Here is a 19914-nt window from a genome sequence, read left to right as displayed (position 1 = left end):
TTTTTCTATATCAACAGACTTTGAACAGTGTAACCAGGTTGAGAGAGAACAAGCTAGTTAAAGGTTACAGGGATAAGATGTGGGGAAGAAGGCAATTGGCTAGAGATTAAAAAAAAGAAAAGAATGCTATGAAAGTTGGCAGTGATGAAATCTTCAGGTAATTTAAGTATCTCCCACTTACAGAGAAGGATTTGACTTCATTGTGGTTTTTAGTGGTAGGTGTTGAATTAGTTAGATTAGGTAGATGAAACAGGCTCAAAAATATAGAGCTAGTAGAAAGGGTAGGGTCAGAGATTCATTTAACAGTGAGGCAGAGCTGTCTTGAATTGCTAGTTTTATACTTGCCAAGGAATGTTTTATAGGACATTTAAACTTGAGTTAGATGGTTAGATGAAATGACCTTTTACTGTGTCTGTGACCATAAGTTGTTTGACTCTTACCATGATTCTTCATCCTCAGCTGAGAGAGATTTCAAGCAGTTTGGGAAATCTATTCATATATTGCCTTCAGTAACCTGTGGTTTACTGCCAAATCTGAATTTCGTGTACTATTATCACATATAATTTATGTGCCACTGAAGGGGTGTAGAAAAGACACTTAACCTATTTTTCATTCTTTGCGTTTCCAGCTATTATACTTATTCTAGACCTATAGATATAAAATCCGTTAGTTTTTGTGACTGTGTATGCATGTGTTTTGTGGTATTGCACTTCTAAGAGAAAAAAACAAGCGTATCCTGTAAACGTGTTAACGAAGTGAGGTTGAACCAAGAGCAGGTCTATAAAGTGTTGTGCATAAACATATGAACAAGTTTCACTTTATCGGAGGAAGCATTCATTTTTTTGTGTAGAAGAAATACATTTTCTTGAATAGTAATATGAATTTTATGAAGTAATTAATGGAGCCTTTTTCTTAGCAAGAATCCGATGAGTAATAGTTGTGATATATATTAGTTATATACCTTCTCCATTTATAAAGAAAAAATTTCTAATTGACCACATTTGAAAATATGGAGATACTCCATTTCCAAAGTAATGTGTCCAACAGTCACAAGCACAGTCCTAGAACTCTTGTTTAAATTGCAGATGACGGACCTTTAGCAAATTATTTAATCTCACTGTCTTGCAGTTTCTGCATTTATCTGTCTAATGAGTTATCAATCGTTATACTTACCTTAGAGGTTTGCTGGGAGGAATTATCCATATGTAAGGTGTTGGAGGTGGTACCTAGAAGCTAGTAAGTGCTATAGGAAGTGCCATTGTGTTCTTACATAACAAGTTCTTTTTTTGTTTGGTTTGGTTGTGGGGTTTGAACTCTGGGCTGGGTGCTGTCCCTGAGCTCTTCAGCTCAAGGTGAATGCTCTACCACTTGAAACACAGCACCACTTTCAGTTTTCTTCTGATGGCTAATTTGAAATGAGTCTCACAGACTTTCCTGCCTGGGCTGGCTTTGAACTGTGATCCTCAAATCTCAGCCTCCTGAGTAACTAGGATTACGGGTTTGAGCGACTGGTGCCAGCTAAACAGTTCTTAAATATATTTCTACCTGGCTTCAAGGCTGAGATTGCAGTATGTAAAATTTTTATGTCAATGTCACAAATTTTGTTATGTTAGCTGTGTGGTGTAATTAATATGAGCAGTATCACTGTTTGTTATGAAATATACTAAGAATAGATTCATGCTATTGAGAAATCCCCTTGATAGTCACACTAGTTAATAATCCCATGCAAGATGCTGGTGCTTACACCTGAAATCCACCAAAAAGCTGGAAGTAGAGGTATGGCTCAAGTGGTAGAGCTCTAGCCTTAAGCACAGAAGCTCAGGTTCAGCACCCAGGCTCTGAGTTCAAGCCTTAGGACCCATGAGCGCTTGCATGCACGTGTGCATGTGTGCATGCACGCACACACACACTCCCTCCCTCCTTTCCTCCTTCCTTTCCCCTTTACCCCCCATGAGGATAGTAGGAAAATAATAACTTTCACATATGGTGTTGTAATTGTAAAATTTACCTAATTTTATTTTTCTTACTCTACATAAGTGAGTGGGTTAGTTTCATCTCATTTCCCCTTGCACCTGGTGTTGTGTTTCTTGAGGTACCAAGTGAGGTGCTTTGACATTATTTGATTGTAATATAACCCAGATTATCATTTGTGTCTGTTTGACTCTCTTTATGGCTACCCAAGAGAGTTGATGGAAAAGAATCACACAGTATAAATACTTAATCCACTGCTCCTGATAGCTATCCCTGAGCAGATGAATGACTCCTCTTCACCTTTTTTTAAAATAAATGACTCCTTTTTTTTGAGGTATGTCACTTTCTGGTGTGTATGATAGTCCTGGGTCTTGAATTCAGAGCTTCAGTGCTGTCCCTCAGATTTTTGCTCAAGACTAGTGCTCTACCACTTGAACCACAGCTCTATTTCTAGCTACTTGGTGGTTAATTGGAGATAAGAATCACATAGTTTCCTATCTGGGCTGGCCTCGAATGGGGATCTTCAGATCTCTGCCTCCTGTGAGTAGCTAGGATTATAGACATGATTCACTGGTGCCACCTGGCATGAGGCCTGATGACATTTTTGTGGTTTCTAATGTATTAACCACATATCTGCTATGTTGTTAATCGAAGTTCAAACCTCTAATTGGAAGTTTACTCTTAAATACTTCTGTTAGTAGCCAACACAAATTGTGTAGGTCACAGCTTGGTCAGAGAAGATGAGTAGGAGACTATTTCTGTAGCTGAGGTCCACCTCAGGTTCCTGGGATGTAAACTTTGCCTTTTGTGCTTTCTTTTCATCTCCATCAACTTCTCTATTTGGCTTCCCCCACTGCATTTCCCATTCAACTCCATTCTCCTGCTATATAGCTTTCTGTCTGCTGCTTTTCTGTGACTCAGCCTCTTTAGGGCTTTCTTTGCCCTGGGCTATGAAAGTTGAATGGGGATGAGCCTGGGTACCAGATTGCAGTAATCCCACTTTAGCACAAGGTGAAAAATTACTTATCCATAAGGAGTGTCTTGATGCTTAAGAAGAAGTAAGAATACCTGAGACGGCCCAAAGTTCAAAACTTGGCTTTATTTGCACTAGCAGCAACACTTCTATGAGTGTGTAAAACAATTTTGGAGATATTGGAGTTAAAATCACATTTTAATATTTTTGTAGCTCTATTGTAGAGCCGTATGATGAGTTGAAAAGAGCAAGTTTCTTTCATGAGGAGTATGACATACAGTGAAAAGTTCAGTTATCAGCACTTTTGCAAACTATAATAACAAGCATTTTTATTATTTCCGCCCTCTGTCCAAGGTAGAGGGTGGTATAGGGGGCATCCACAAGAGCCCAAAATAAGAATCAGTAGTCCAAACTACCTATGCTACTAAGCAGACATTTCCTTTTAAGCTTCTATAACTTCTGGCTACTATTAGATATTTTTTGTCACTGGATTTATTTTCAATTATGTATACTTGGAATTTTGATTCCCTTATGTGCTTGAATTCTCAAGTAGAGAATTATCGTGCTGATTTTCTAGTTGTCTTTCTTCTCCTATTAGTACTAAATAGAAAGATAGTTTTTATTGAGCTGCATGCTGTCTGTCCTACCCCTTCCAACTGATCTGTAAGCTCTCCATTGGCTTTCTTCCTGTTTCCTGCTGCTTTCTTGCTCCGTAATTGAAGGGAGGATTCAGACCTATCCAGGTAACACACTACTGGTACTGCATGGCTTCTGTGTTCTTATTATTGCAGTAAGATTATTTGCTGAATGAATAAATTCATTCATGTTGGCAAAAGACTATTTGTATATTGTTTAAAGTTTTCTGTGAGAACCTTATGGTACTTGTTGACATTTGACAGATTTGGCCCTACTCATTTTAGAGCTTTTTTTTTTGGCCTGTTGAGATTCTCCACTTTCATTGCTTGTTCTAGAAAGTAAAATTGGTTTCAGTTTAGAATGAAGTTGTGCTGTCTTTTTGACAAAGAAATCTTAGTTTAGAATATGACAAATTTATAGATAATTTTAATTTAGCTTGATGGAGTAGGATGAAAATTTTTGTGCTCAGATTTCTTGTTCTTCTAAATATTTTATGAATGACACATAAGTTATTTAGGGGACTACTTTTAATTTTTACTGTTGATGCTGAGCCATCTCTTCTTTATGAAAGAGTAATTGCTTTTCTAAAACAGAACTTTTAAATAAGAACTTTTAATACCTATAATGCATGATCTTTATTTTAAATTAGCTAAGTCATAAAAGTTAGACTGCCCTACTGTTTTTAAATGTGCAACGACATTGATCAGATTTGGACTTAGTGAAGTTTATTTTGTGAACTTAGCCATTATGCAATTTATTCATTCTCTTTTCATGTTCATTGTATCTCTAATTTAGATTAACCAGATTTTATTAGTGGAAAAAAGGTGAAAGCTAAGATAGTAAAATTTACATATTCCCCTCGTAAAACAACCAAAAATTCTCTCTCCCCTTCCCAGTTTTTCCAGAGGCCTCAAATACAGCCTCCTAGAGCCACCATCCCGAACAGCAGTCCTTCCATTCGTCCTGGTGCACAGACACCCACCGCAGTGTACCAGGCCAATCAGCACATCATGATGGTCAACCATCTGCCCATGCCATACCCAGTGCCCCAGGGTCCTCAGTACTGTATACCACAGGTAAAGTATCTATAAGGCCCATGTGATACTGCAATAAAATGAGAGGTGATCCAGATTTTCATTCAGAGGGAACAGGGAGGGTGGGTGATGGCACTGGTATTTATGATGTCTAAATTCTAATTTGGTTATAAGTCTAGCCCCTTCGTCATCTTTCATAAAATTTTAAGGGATATTCATTCTTTTTTAAATTTTAATTTAGTCAGCTGCTCTAGAATAGATTCAGTCATTTATGCTTTTTATGTTGTATTTTATTTTATTTTTTGCCAGTCCTGGGGCTTGACCACTCAGGGCACTGTCCCTGCGTTTCTTTTGGTCAAGGCTAGTACTCTGTCACTTGAGCCGCAGTGCTATTTCCAGCCCTTTCTATTTATGTGGTACTGAGGAATTGAACCCAGGGCTTCATGCATGGTAGGAAAGCACTGTACCACTAAGCCACATTCCCAGCCCTGTGATATTATTTTAATGTCATTAACATTACCAGCCTGTAACCATTTTACAAGAGTTGATGACTGCTTATGTGCTGATTTGTTGTATGGCTTTACTTAAGGCACATTTGATCATGCTCATTACATCTGGATGGCAAGCAAGCATTTTGAGTGTGTATGACTCCCATACCTTCTTCATGTCATTAAAATGATATCTCTTTTCTACATGAAGAATACTCACATTTTTCTGTAGCTACCTACTTCGTGGCATGTACAAATGTCTGTACTTTCTTTATTTCTTTTAGTACCGTCATAGTGGGCCTCCTTATGTTGGGCCCCCTCAACAGTATCCAGTTCAACCACCAGGGCCGGGTCCTTTTTATCCTGGGCCAGGACCTGGGGACTTCCCCAACGCTTATGGTAAGTAGATAAAGTCTAGCACCTTCTGCTAGTTTGTTGGTTCATTGTGCTTTTTGGTGGGCCAGTTTAAGCTTTAAGGTTTATGTTCAATTTGAAAGCTACCTTTTTTAGGGAGTAGTTTACAGAGTATTAGAAGGATATATTTAGTTTAGAAGCTGCTATTCTTTAAAAAAATTATTTTAATGGTGATGTGCAAAGGGGTTAAAGTTACTATTGAGTACATTTCTTTTTGAACAGTATCATCCCCTCTCCCCCATTTTCTCCTTGTTAATTCTGCTGGACAGAGACCATGAGTTAGATTTCTGACATCCATGCTATCAAGGCATGGATATTTATTGCATTTTGTTAATAGGCTAATTATTCCTTATCCCTTGTCCTTGATTTCTTTTTCTCCATTTATTTACCCTCACTTGTCATCAGAATGATTTTGCTAATGTTTTTCTTTCCTGCTATAAGGTGGTAATGTCCACAAAAACTCGGAGTTTGTTTTGTTTACTGCTATATCTTCAGCACCAAAAATAGTGATTGGCAGGCACTTAGAGTATGTGCATGGGATGACTGAATATAATTTAGTCAACGTGATTTTTTTTTTTCAACGTGATTTTTTAACTGCAAGACTGTGATAAAATGTCTCTTTCTTGAGGTTTTTATGATTTATTCAGACTAGAATCCCTCAAAATATTGTTTTCTTTCTCTTCATTGGTTAGTTCTTTTCTTGGTCCCTCTCTTCCTCCTTTACTCCCTTCTTTATTCTCTCTTTCCCTCCTTCCACTATTTTAATTAGCATACACTAATAGTACAAGAGAAGTTGCTTGTGGAAATTCTATAGATACATACAGTGTACTTTGAATAATTTCACCACCTCTATTACTATTATGTTCCTCTAATCTTTTTCCCTCCCTCTTTCAAATACTGCCTGGTAGGTTCCATTTTACTCTCTTGATATGTGTATAACTTATATAAATTCTCTTTACCCGTTGTACTCTCTCCTTTTCCCCTCTTCCTCTTCTGGCAGACACTCCTCCAGACAGGCCCCCTTTAATCTGATCATCAGCATCATCAGCATCGGCATTATTTTAGGTTTGTGTTCTGCATATGAGCAAAACCATGTGATATTTAACTCACTCGAGTTGATGATCTCTAGTTCCATCCATTTTCTGCAAATTGCATAATTTCATCTTTTTTTTGGGGGGTCCGGTTGTGGGGCCTGAACTCTGGGCCTGAGTGCTGTCCCTCAGCTCTTCAGCTTAAGGCTAGCACTCTACCACTTGAGCCACAGCGCCACTTTTTTTCTTTTTGCTTATGTGGTGCTGAGGAATCGAACCCAGGGCTTCAGGCATGCAAGGCAAGCACTCTACCACTGAGCCAACTTCCCAGCCCCATAATTTCATCTTCTTAATGGCTGAATACTTCTATATGGTATATGTACACCACACTTTCTTTATCTACTCATTGGTTTCTTCAGTAAACATGGATGTGCAGGTATCTTTTAGATTAGCCTTCTTTTCGGTATATGCCCAAGAATAGTATGGCAGGGTCTTAAAGCATATCTATTTTATGTTTTTTTGTTTTGTTTTGTTTTTTGTTTGTTTGTTTGTTTGTTTTTTGTCAGTCATGGGGCTTGAACTCTGGGCCTGGGCGCATTTTATGTTTTTTGATAAACCTTCATTCTGATTTTCATTGTGGTTGTACTAGTTTACATTTCTGCCTGCAGTGAGTAAGAGTTATTTTTTTCCTGCATGCCCTCTAGCATTTGCTTCTATCTGGGATGAGAGGAGTCTCAGTGTTGTAGCGATTTGTATTTCCTTTATAACTAGGCTGTTGAACATTTCTTCATGAACTTGTTGGCCATTTGTACTTATTTATCTAAGAACTGTCTGTTCTGTTCATTTGCCCATTTTAGTAATTGGATTATTTGTTCTTTTACTGGCTTAATTTTTGAGTTTAGTATATTCTGGATTCTTCCTCTGTTGAGTAACAAAGATTTTTCACATTTTATGGATTTCTTGATTTTGATAAATTTCTTGTGTTTTGTATAAAGGCCTTTTAATTTGGTAGAATCCAATTAGATAATTCTTGCTCTTATTTTCTGAGCCATTGGAGTCCTATTGAGAAAATAATTGTCAGTGCTTAGAACTTACAGTGTAGTTTCAGTGGTCTCAATTTCAAATTAAGATCCTTATCCATTTGTAGTGCCTTTTGTACAGGTAACAGATAGGGGTTTAGGTTTAGTCTTGTGAGTGTAGATAAATATTTTAATCAGCACCATATATTTAAGAGGCTACCTCTTTTTTTTTTTTTTTTTTTTTTGGGTCCGGTCGTGGGGCCTGAACTCTGGGCCTGGGCGCTGTCCCTCAGCTCTTCAGCTCAAGGCTAGCGCTCTACCACTTGAACCACAGCACCACTTCCGGCTTTTTTCTTTTTGCTTATGTGGTGCTGAGGAATCGAACCCAGGGCCTCAGGCATGCAAGGCAAGCGCTCTACCACTGAGCCAACTTCCCAGCCCTCTATAGATAGATTTTGGTACTATAAACATTTCACAATATTAGTAATATCAAACTGAATAAGGGAAATCTTTCATTTTTCTGATATATTCTTTAATTTTCTCCAGCCTTTTATAGGTTTCATAGTAGAGGTTTTTCACTCCTTCAGTTAAGTTTATTCCTAGGGTGATTTATTATAGCTATTGTAAATAGCTTTTGGGGGGTGGGTGTATAGAAAAGGTACTGATTATTGTTACTATGTTACTTCTATAGTCTGTAATAGTTCTAAGAATGTTTATCAATAAGAATTAGGATTTTTTTTTTTGGTTGGTCATGGGGCTTGAATTCTGGGCTTGGGCGCTGTCCCTGAGCTCTTCAGCTCAAGGCGAGCGCTCTGCCGCTTGAGCCACAGTGCCACTTCCAGTTTTTTAGTGGTTTATTGGAGATAAGAGTCTCACAAACTTTCCTGCCTGGACTGGCTTTGAATTGTGCTCCTCTGATCTCAGCCTCCTGAGTAGCTAGGATTACATGCGTAAGCCACCAACGCCCGGCTTGTGGAATCTTTAAGTATTAAATCATACCACTTTCTCAAAGGGATAATTTGACTCCCTTCTCTAGTTGAATCCCTTTTATTTCTTTCTCTTCTTTAAATTGCTGTGGCTAGGAATTCCAATGATAAGTTGAATAAAAGTGGGGAGACTGGATGCTTTCTGTCTCATTCCTGATTTTAGAGGAAATGATTTCAGTTTTTGCCCATTTCATATGATGTTGGCTATAGATTTGTTGTTGATAGCCTTTCTTGTGTTGTGGTACTTTCCTTCTATTCTTAGTTTCTTCAGAGCTTTTATCAGGAAACCATTTTGAATTTTGTAAAAGGTTAACACCTATTGAGATGACCGTGTGATTTTTTTTTTTTTGTCCTTGATTTCAGTTTATGGTGGTATATTAGTCATTAATTTTGTATATGTTGAACTGGGCTTGCATCTCTTCAACAAAATCAAGTTGATTGCGTTATTATAATCTTTTATATTAGGGTTGTGGAATTCTTTTAGCAAATATTTTCTTGAGGATTTTATATCTGTTCATCAAAGAAATTGTTTCATGCTTTTTCTAGTCATTTTTGTTTGTGTGTGCTTGTCCAGGGTAATACTGGCATTATAGAATTAATTTAGCAGCATTCTAACCTTTTTATTTCATGAGACAAGTTTCATAAGCATTGTTGTTAGTTCTTTAAAGGCCTGCTGGAATTCAAAAGTGTTCTGTGCTCTTCTTTGTTGGGAGACTAGATTGTCTCTTTAATTCCATTGCTTGTTATAGGTCTGTTGAAGTAAGTGGTTTATATATTCTTTTGGTTTAAATTTGATAGATCAAATGCATCTAGAATTAGAATTTGTCTTCAAAGTATTTTCTAATGATCCTGTAGATTTCATTTGTATAGTTTACAATATCAGCTTTTTCATTGTAATTTTATTTGTTTGAGCTTCTTCTTTTTGTTAGTTTGGCTAATGGCCTGTAAATCTTTTTCTTTAAAAAGTTTTTTTTTTGATTGGTTGTGGGGCTTGCACTCCAGCTGGGTACTCTCCTGAGCTCTTTTGCTCAGGGTTAGTACTCTACCACTTTGAGCCATAGAACCACTTCCTTTTTTCTGGAGGTTAATTGAAGATAAGAATCTCATGAACTTTCCTGCCCAGGCTGGTTTTGAACAGCGATCCTCAGCTTGAGAGCTATTGAGTAGTTAGGATTATAGGCATGAGCCACCAGTGCCCACCTTGGCTTGTTGTTTTTGTACTTGGAACTTGTGGCTCATCATTAAGCTTTTTCTTTTATCTTTATTTTTTTGCTGGTACTGGAGTTTGATCTCTACCACTTGAGTACTCTACCACTTGAGCCATGCCTACAGCTTGGCTTTCTGCTAGTTTTGTGGAGATGAGTCTCTTGGACCTTTCTGCCTGGGCTGGTATCTTAGCTGCCTGAGTAGCTAGGATTACAGTCGTTTGACACTAGGGCCTGAACTCTGAGGTAGTTGGGGTTTTTGTTGTTTTTGTTTATTTTTTAATGTGTTTATAGCTATAGACTTTCCTCTAGTGCTGCAGTTTCTGTATTCCAGAGATTCTGATGTTATTTTCTCATTATCATTAGATCTAGGATTTTTTTTTTTTTTTTTGGGTCCGGTCGTGGAGCCTGAACTCTGGGCCTGGGCGCTGTCCCTCAGCTCTTCAGCTCAAGGCTAGCACTCTACCACTTGAGCCACAGCGCCACTTCCGGCTTTTTGTTTTTGCTTATGTGGTGCTGAGGAATCGAACCCAGGGCCTCAGATATGTAAGGCAAGCGCTCTACCACTGAGCCACCTTCCCAGCCCTAGATCTAGGATTTTAATTGTTTTTTATTACAGGGTTTAAAATTTTTTACAGTAGTTACAGTTCTATAAGTCAGGTTATGTTACAGTTCTATGAGTCCGAGAGTACAATGAATGATCTGAGGATCCAAGTTTGAAGTTAGCCCAGGCAGACAAGTCTAAAAATTAGTTGGAAGTAGAGGTATGGCTCATATTTAGTGATATGGTTGTATATTGTTGGATAAAATTAAAATTTTTGTGCCAACCTGTATATCTGATCACTATCCCTGTCTTTGTAGTGTGTGTGACATTACTGTACTAGTTTGTAGAATGTAGTAGATTTTTGCTTGGAGTTTTATTTATTTATTTATTTATTTATATACTAGTTTCCTAATACCATTTGTTGAAGAAGCTATCTTTTCTTTATTTTCCCTCCCTCCCTCCCTCCCTCCCCTCTCTCCCCTCCCTCCCCTCCCTCTCCTCCCTCTCCTCCCTCTCTCCTTCCTTCCTTCCTTCCTTCCTTCCTTCCTTCCTTCCTTCCTTCCTTCCTTCCTTCCTTCCTTCCTTCCTTCCTTCCTTCCTTCCTTCCTTCCTTCCTTCCTTCCTTCTTCGCTTGTCGGTCGTGGGGCTTGAACTCTGGGCCTGGGCACCCTACCACTTGAGCCACAGCACCACTTCCAGCTTTTTTCTGCTTATGTGTTGCTGAGGAATTGAGCTCAGGCATGCGAGGCAAGCACTCTACCACCAAGCCAACTTCCCAGCCCCTTGCTTGGAGTTTTATCAATGAGAAGAAACCTTAAATATTCTAAATCTTTCGTAATCATAGGCAAATAAATTAATAAAAAGTAAGATAAAACAAGAAACACTGGTATTACATTTTTAAAGTTTTAGCAATAAGACCTTTAAGGAGAACTGCCATTTACTATAATATATATATGAAGGCTATTTTACAACAAAGAGACCCAAATAATTTAAAAATAGGAAAAATGCTTTATAAAACATTCAAGTTGGGAAATGTATTGGAGTGTGTTTATGTTTCATGGTTAATGCATAAATTTTACCACTAACCTTTTATATAGGCTGGGCTTTGAGAAGCACTGGCACAAATTGGATCAGCAGTATGGTCTACTACACCTATTCAACTCTGCCATTGCAGTATTCTAGCAGCCATAGGTAGTAGATGAACTACATAAAGGGCTACTTTTCAGTAAAATATTTATTATTATTATTTTTTATATTTTATATTTTATTTTATTTTATTTTTTTGTGAATATACTGTACAGAGGGGTTACAATTACATGGGCAGGAAGTAAAATATTTATTAAAGAAATAGTGATAGGCTGAATTTTGCCCCTTGACTGTAGTTAATGACCTACCAATCTAAACAAACATATGTTTACCTCATGCATTAAAAAACCTGAGAGTCAGGTGCCAGTGGCTCACGCCTGTAATTCTAGCAACTCAGGAGGCTGAGATCTGAGGATTGCGGTTCAAAGCTAGCCCAGGCATGAAAGTCCATGAGACTTTTATCTCCAATAAACCACCAGAAAACCAGAAGTGGCTCAAGTGGTAGAGCACTAGCCTTGAGCTGAAGAGCTGAGGGACACTGCCTAGGTCCAGAGTCGTCCCACCCCCCCCCCCCCCCCCAGTGTTCTGGTCCTAGGACTTGAACTCAGGGTCTAGGCACTATTCCTCGATTTTTTTGGTCAAGGATAGTGCTCTATCACTTGAATCACAGTTCTACTTCTGGCTTAGTGCTCCATCACTTGAATCACAGTTCTACTTCTGGCTTTTTGCTTGTCAATTAGAGATAGGAGTCTTCTGTCCTGACTGGCTTCACATTGCAAGCCTTAGATCTCAGCCTACTGAATAAATAGGATTACATTCTACTAGAATGAAAAATACTTTCAAGTATTCTTGACTGTATCAGAATTTTGATTAGATTGTAAATGAAAGCTGTTTTTTAATACGGCAGATGTTCTTCCTCTCATAATGCCCACAAATGGGAAGATGTAATGTTTTATGAGTTAACTTTAACCTCATCAGATTGGCATTACCCTGTATTGCAGGTGTATGAAGAGTAGCATTTTATTGGATGTATGTGATATACAAGCCTTTTTTCCAATTAGTTGGCTCCAAAATGTTCCATGTGACGAATTATTTCTTAAAGGAGATAGGTCACCTTTTGGATCCTATTTCTCTTAGCTTGAAAAAATATGGCAAGGGTGAGCAGATTGTGTTGCTTATCTGGCAGCATTTGAAACTAATTTTAGGGGGTTTGTTTTCTCAGTTTAGGAACAAATGACATAATAGTATAGCATAGAATTGGTAATTTGAACTCTGCTTTGGGAATAGTTGACTGTACTGGAGGATTTATTAAGGCTTTTTGTTTGGTTCTATGTTTTATATTGAAATTTGAAATATTAGTCATGTCTGACTTAGATCTTTTCTAAATCAGACTCAGCAGACCTGTTTGGTATCTGCAGAATTTTCATATAGCAAATCGTGCTTCTTCATAGACAGTTCCACTCAAAGACTACTAAATTGGTGATAGGGAGATTGATGATGATCTCATTTTAGTATGTATATTAGCTCTACTACATTCATACACATTTCTCATGGTTACCTTTAGTCACTTATTCAGCCTCCTATCAAAGGCTAGTTCTTCCTGTGTGCATTCCATCCCGGCACATATTAATGCCATTATCCCTAACAGTTAACAGTTCTCTTTTTCAGTTTTCTCACATTGTCACTCCTTTTTAAGCTGTCTCTTAGATTAAGTCTATTAGTAGTATAAAAGGAAATGTTTTATTCTTGTGCTTGAAAAAAAAATTTATACTCCATCTTGCCTAATTATAACCTTATGTCTGTTTCCTACTTATAGAAAAACTTTAAAAAACGTTGTTTAGCTCCACTGTATGGACCTTACCCCATTCTGAATAGAATTTATCTGTTCTCACGGTTTCATTCTCTTTCACTATTGCAATCTTTTGAATCTGCCACTTCTCCCGACAACATGTTAAGATCGCCTATCATTTCTTCTTTGACAAGTCTTTATCGTTCCACTTAATCCAACAAAGTTAAGCACTCCCTCATTGTACAGCAGTTTTCTTCACTTCAGCCATTGTTTTGGTTTTACCTCCCATCTCTTTTTTTTTTTTTTTCCCTTTCAGTGATTTCTTTTTTCTTTTTTTTTTATTGTGGAAATACTGTACAGAGGGGTTACAATTACATGGGTAAGATAATGAGTACATTTCTTATCAAGCATTGTAGCCTCCTCCTTTGTTTCCCCTTCCCCCTTTCAGTGATTTCTAACAAGGATTTCTTTTCAGGTTTTGATTCTGACTGTGCTCATTTCCTGAGTTACACAGTCTTGTGATTTAGAAATTGTCCATATTCTACTATTCCTAATAGGTCTTCATTTGAAGGTGTATAGTAAGCATCTTAAACTTTATCTAAAATTGAACCTTGATTTTTCTGTCCCAAACTCTTCTTTCTTGTTTTGCTTCACTTTGTTCACTTGCTCTAGTGGAGGGGGGAGGCAAACAATAGTTTTCCTGAATCTTCTTTTATACTGCTAGCAAATTTTTAGGATCTTCTTTCAAAATATGCAGTATCTGACCTTTTCTCCCCATTTCTACAGTATGCATTCTGGTTTTATTATCAGAAATTGAGTCTAAATTTTGAATGTCAGAGAGTTCCTTTGAAGTACAGGGGGTTGGGTAAGAACATATTTGAGGTAGATGAACAAAATAGTACATGAACAACAGCAAAACATTAATTTCCTTCAATCTGATTGAAATTGGTGTACTCAAGATAAAGCACTAGAAAAAGGCAACGACTAGATTACAGCAGAAGTGTTAGAAAATGTACTTTAGTATTTGGACTTAGTTTTAGGCTTCCTTGTACTCAAGTTTTTTATAAATCTCAACATTAGGACATTTCTTAAGCTTTATGTTACTCCCTGTGGCAGTTATTCTCCATAAGTAAGAATTAGACTAATCATGATGATCAATAGATATATTTCCCTCTGCCTTTGAAAAGGACACCACAATTCCTTCCTTAAGACTCATTGCTGTAGGTGGTGGGCTCTCAGAATAAGATTGTTTTTCTTAAAGCCATAGTATAGCACAGTTCTTGTTTAGGAAGACAGGTCTGGCATCAGTCTGTAACTAAGTACTTAGTTGTTTCTGTATTGAATTTTATGACTTTGAAGACATTATATAATTTGGAATAATTTCTGAACCACATTAGTAGCAGGAAGAGAGAGGAGATAATTATTATTAGTTTTTTTAATTATAAAAGGAATTATCTAGAAACACTGCCATTAATAGTCCTATAGTGTTTGACAAAATAACTGAATGCTTGTTTTCATTTTGTTCTAATTCTTTAGGAACGCCTTTTTACCCAAGTCAGCCAGTGTATCAGTCAGCACCTATCATAGTGCCTACACAGCAACAGCCCCCTCCAGCCAAGAGAGAGAAAAAAACTGTAAGAGATCTTCATTGATTTTTCTTGAATTGGAATGTCCATTCACTTATCAAATAAGTTTATCCAATCATTATTCATCTTAGTTTACAAATGACTGGGCCATTTGTAATTATTTCCCTGTATCATCACCTCTTACTTTAACCTGGGGTTCTGATATGGGCATAGCACTAGAAATTGAATATACTGTTTTCTTAATATTGCATTTTGCCATTCACTGAGGTAGGTGCACTATATGACAATGTGTATGCCAGCAATAGAAGTAGGAGGGTTAGTGTGTCTCATTCAGTGGGAGGTATTTCAAGTCATTTCTCACATCTTCACTTTACCACCAGTTCTAATTGGATCTCCAAGTATGAATGTTTTTTGTGGAATAGACTTAAAAAGTGAAAACAGAGTTGACTAAATGTATTCTGGTTTTAGCAAATAAGTTACAAGGGCTTTAGCATAGCAATCTATGCTTAAAGAGTATTGTAGTATTAACAAATTCAGATTTCAGAACATTTTACAGAAGAGTAGCTTGCAGTGTTATCTATCATAAGACACAGAATGAGTGATGTTCATAAGCAAGACAGGCTCCCACATTCACATAGATGTATTAGGATGGAGTGATATACTCATCTTGATGTGCTCTGAGTTATTACAAATTAATGAGATTCAAATGTGAAACACACTATGTACATATAATAAAGAAGACATACCTGTGCATTGTTACATTGCTGTCAAGAGACTGTTTTGGAGTTGCTGAGTACACATGGTAGGTTTGGACCTGAGCGGCACTTGTGACAGCACTTTAACAGAGCAGAAAAATGAACAGAGGTGATAATGGAAATGGAAGATAGTAATAGCAAAATAGTAGATAATAGAAAGAAATAGAACTTAAAGAAGTACTTAAATAATACTTATAGACTGTGAAGGAAACAAGATATTCAATGTAGATATCTTAATTGAAGAACTATTCCAAGTCTCTGAATTCTCAGAAATTTTCAAGAATCCAAAAATCCTTTATACTCATTACTTAAGCTATTTAGGTAGTGAGGTCCTAGACTGATAAACTCCATTCTCATTATATAGCACCATACCCACTGATAGCTATTAGAATAGGTAACCTTAAGAAAATGAAATTTAGGAACTGGAGAGGTGGCTCTCATCTGTAATCCTTTTTATTTTATTTTATTTTATTTTTTGCCAGTCATGGGTTCTGAACTCTGGGCCTGGGCACTGTCCCTCAGCTCTTCAGCTCAAGGCTAGCACTCTATCACTTGAGCCACAGTGTCCCTTCTAGCTTTTTCTGCTTATGTGGTGCTGAGGAATTGAACCCAGGACCACGTGCATGGAAGACAAGCACTCTACCACTGTGCCACCTTCCCAGCCCCCTGTAATCCTATCTTTTGGAAGGTGGAAATTCGGAGAAATGTGGTTTAGCTTCACAGTTGGCAAAAATGTTGTATAATCCTATCTCAGCAGAAAGAGCTGGGCATTGATGGCATGTGCCTGACATCTCAGCTAAGGTAGAGACTTATAAATATGAGGGTTGTAGTTTGATCAATTCCTATCTCAGATACAACTAGAGCAAAATAGGTTGGATGTGTGGCTCAACAAGCACATGGCCTTAAGCTCAAGCCCCAATATACCCTGTTTCCCAAATGGAGAAGACGATACACACTATTCTGTATCTTAAATTTATTTAATGTGGTAGTATGTATAAATCTGCGTCATTCTGTTTACTGGCTATTTGGTATTTAATTGTAACGATATAGGATAATTTTGAACTATTCTTCTTGATTGACCTGTTATAATGTTTCTGTGTCTTTCCTAGGGGAAAAAAATATTACAGTGAGCATACGTAGATAAATGTATAAAGCTATTTGCCGGGCAGATTCCTGTGTCTAAATTATAGTGATTGTACTTTTTTTTTAATTCCATAGGACCATTTGGGGCATTTAAAACTTTAAGAGTTTTTATATTAAGACTATCTTATGAATTTTGTTTCATATAAAGTTTTTTCAGATAAAATCAGGGTATCTGATGGTGACCATGTAGAAATATTTTGCCTTTTTGATCTAGAAATTCAGCTTAAGTGGGTCACATTTTAGTTATTCTAATTAGTTTTGGAGTTGAGTTGATGGCTTAATTTCTTTGAATGACCTCATATGCTTGTGATTGAAACAGTCACACTTGCTGATTATCAGCTTTGATAGTTGACACATGTCTCAGTTTTCACTTTAACTCATCATATGCCTGTAATTCTATGTAGACAACCCATCTGTAGATCTACCATTTTATTTAACATTCTAGATAAGAATTCGAGATCCAAACCAGGGAGGTAAAGATATAACAGAGGAAATTATGTCTGGAGGTGGCAGCAGGAATCCCACTCCACCTATAGGGAGACCCACGTCCACACCTACTCCTCCTCAGGTAAGAGATGGGGAGCATGAAGTACAATTGTTCATGTGTTCACTAACCTCTGACGAGATCCTCTTTTTCTGCAGCCACTTTCTTTATATTCTATCAGCTGTCTCAGCCTCAAAAAAAAAACCAAAACAGATGTGTTGTTTCTCTTTCCATAATGTTGTAAATCCAAATTTTTATTGGTATTTCCATGTATTGTTGTCACATTCAGAACACAGATGATGCCAGTCTTCTCTCTCTCTTTTTTGATGCCAGTCTTCTTAAAGAACTCAAAAGGAGCTGCATTCCTATGAAAGCCTTATCATTACATAAATAATCCTTTATGTTTTCACTATGGAACTTTCATAATTAAATGCTGAACACACTTTCTTAATTCAGGCAATAAGGATGAGAACATAAACATTTCAAACAAACAGTGTTGTTTGAGATGACTGCCTCTTATTCAGAGTATATCTAAATATATAACAGGTATATTCATCTTTCATAATACTGCATGAATTGAATGAGCCTTAGAGAGTGTTGACTTAAATTATTTAATTAAATCAGATTTACTAGACTGTAAATCTGTCAGTACTGGAGAAGACTGTGGTTATTATACTCTGCTAAGAGTTTACTTTCTTGTGTTAAAAATAGAAACTGCTGGGGTCACAGTTCAAATGGTAGAGCCATACCCTAGTAAGTACAGGTTCCTGAGTTCAAACCACAGTAACTACAGTAGAAATCAAAACATTTTAGGAGGAGAAAGCATTTATAATAAAAAAAGGAATCTCTTAATTTTGACATGGCTTTAATTTCATTCCTGGGTCAATTTAAATATCAGTGATTCAGAATCAACATTTTTTGGGAGGCGGGGACCTATCCTGGGGCTTGAACTCTGGGCCTGGGCGCTGTCCCTGAGCTCCTTTTTTTTCAAGACTAGTGTTCTATCACTTTGAGCCACAGCTCCACTTGAGGTTTTTGAGTGGTTAATTTGGAGATGCGTTTCATGGACTTTCCTGTCTTGGCTGGCTTCCAACTGCAATCCTCAGATCTCAGCCTCCTGAATAGTTAGGAGTACAGGTGTGAGCCCACCAGCACCCAGCCCCAGTGAATTTTTAATTCTTTAAAATTAGCTGAATTTTGAGAGTCCATCAAATTAAAATAGTTAAAAACAAAATTATGAAGGAATAGAAGGTGCTTACTTTTACTCACAGATAGCTGGGTGATAATATTGCTTAGAGCCTAATTTATAAATGAGATAGGAATGATTCAATGGAAGAGATTTCAGAATAATAAACTATTGACCTCATTTTAGGTGTATTCACACATATAAATGCATATATGTGTATATATGTTGAAGAAAGTGTTCTTAAGTATTAAGTTACTAATAATAGCTGGATGAATTTTGAGCCCTTTGAAAATTGTTAAATTTGAATTATGCTAAAATTTGATGCTTTGTTGTGATGTATTTTTCTCTTAGAAATTATGATAGTCTCTGGCTGATGATTATCTCAATCATCTCATTCAGATATGCATAATATATTCCCATTTAGACATATTAGTTGTAATGTCATATTAATGATCTCTACAGAACTCATTACCACCTACTGCTGTTCTTTCAGAGATGTTCCAAGTCTGAGTGATTAAGAAGGTCTTGAATGTGTATTCTGGAATATTGCCTGGAAGTAAGCATGGGACAGGCAAACTCCAATTTGAAATAATCTACTTAAATACTCTATTAAGTATTGTTATTAGTCAGTCAGCATAGTCACATTTTAGTCAGTGTCTTCAAACATTAATCAAAATATTACAGTCACACACATACATCTACTTAATATTTTTGTTGATTTGTGTTTAACGTCCCAACTTGAAGGCATATCTTTTTGCATTAAAATTCTCTGTGTATATGTGTATATTTTAAATCTTTCAAGCTTGATATTACCCTCTTTTGGTTTTATTTTTTATTTTTTTAATTGTGAAAATACTGTACAGAGGGATTACAATTACATGGGCAAGATAATGAGTACATTTCTTCTTTTTTTTTTTTTGTCGGCTGTGAGGCTTGAACTCTGGGCCTCGGCGCTGTCCCTCAGCTCTGCAGCTCAAGGCGAGCGCTCTACCACTTGAGCTACAGCGCCACTTCCGGTTTTCTGGTGGTTTATTGGAGATAGGAGTCTCACGGTCTCTCCTGCTCAGGCTGGCTTTGAACCGTGATCCTCAGATCTCAGCCTCCTGAGTAGCTAGGATTACAGGCGTGAGCCACCAGCGCCTGGCCAATGAGTACATTTCTTATCAAGCATTGTAGCCTTTGGTTGCATTTTTATCTTCAGCCACAGAAATCTTTTGCTTGCTTTCTTTCCTAGAAATGAATATGTTTCTCTAATCATAAGGCACATCGAATACATACTTTGAGGGCATGAAGGCCCTTAATCAGTAGTTGTATTGCTGTTTTTTTTGTTTTGCTTTTCTTGTGCTGATTCTGAGGTTTGGTCTCAGAGTCCGGGTACTGTCCCTGAGTTTTTTTGTTTTTTGTTTTTTTGCTCAAGGCTAGTGCTCTAGCACCTTAGTCACAGCTCCACTTTGGCTTTTTTGATAGTTAATTGGCCATAGGTATCTCACAGGCTTTTCTTCCCCAGGCTGGCTTCAAACTGTAATCCTCAGATTTCAGCCTCCTGAGTAACTAGGATTATAGGCATGAGCCACCAGTGCCCCA

At 37.2% G+C, this 19914-nt stretch overlaps 1 protein-coding gene across 9 annotated transcripts in view; it reads left to right on the top strand.

The window, feature by feature from the left end:
• The window catches only part of Eif4g3 (eukaryotic translation initiation factor 4 gamma 3), a 239339-nt gene that overhangs the window by 73621 nt on the left and 145804 nt on the right, over nucleotides 1-19914 (top strand). For all 9 annotated transcript variants that reach the window (XM_042688417.1, XM_042688416.1, XM_042688413.1 and 6 more), the window contains 4 exons: nucleotides 4477-4656; nucleotides 5387-5501; nucleotides 14713-14810; nucleotides 17106-17228. In XM_042688417.1, the coding sequence (XP_042544351.1) occupies nucleotides 4591-4656; nucleotides 5387-5501; nucleotides 14713-14810; nucleotides 17106-17228 (402 nt within the window). In that variant the 5' untranslated portion in view covers nucleotides 4477-4590. The remainder of the gene's footprint in view (nucleotides 1-4476; nucleotides 4657-5386; nucleotides 5502-14712; nucleotides 14811-17105; nucleotides 17229-19914) is intronic.

This window comes from Dipodomys spectabilis, unplaced genomic scaffold (genome assembly GCF_019054845.1).
Source record: "Dipodomys spectabilis isolate Male_0828 unplaced genomic scaffold, ASM1905484v1 ptg000118l, whole genome shotgun sequence".
Taxonomy (NCBI): Eukaryota; Metazoa; Chordata; class Mammalia; order Rodentia; family Heteromyidae; genus Dipodomys; species Dipodomys spectabilis.
Note: the sequence above shows the minus strand (reverse complement) of the source record. Positions and strands in the feature narration are given on the sequence as shown.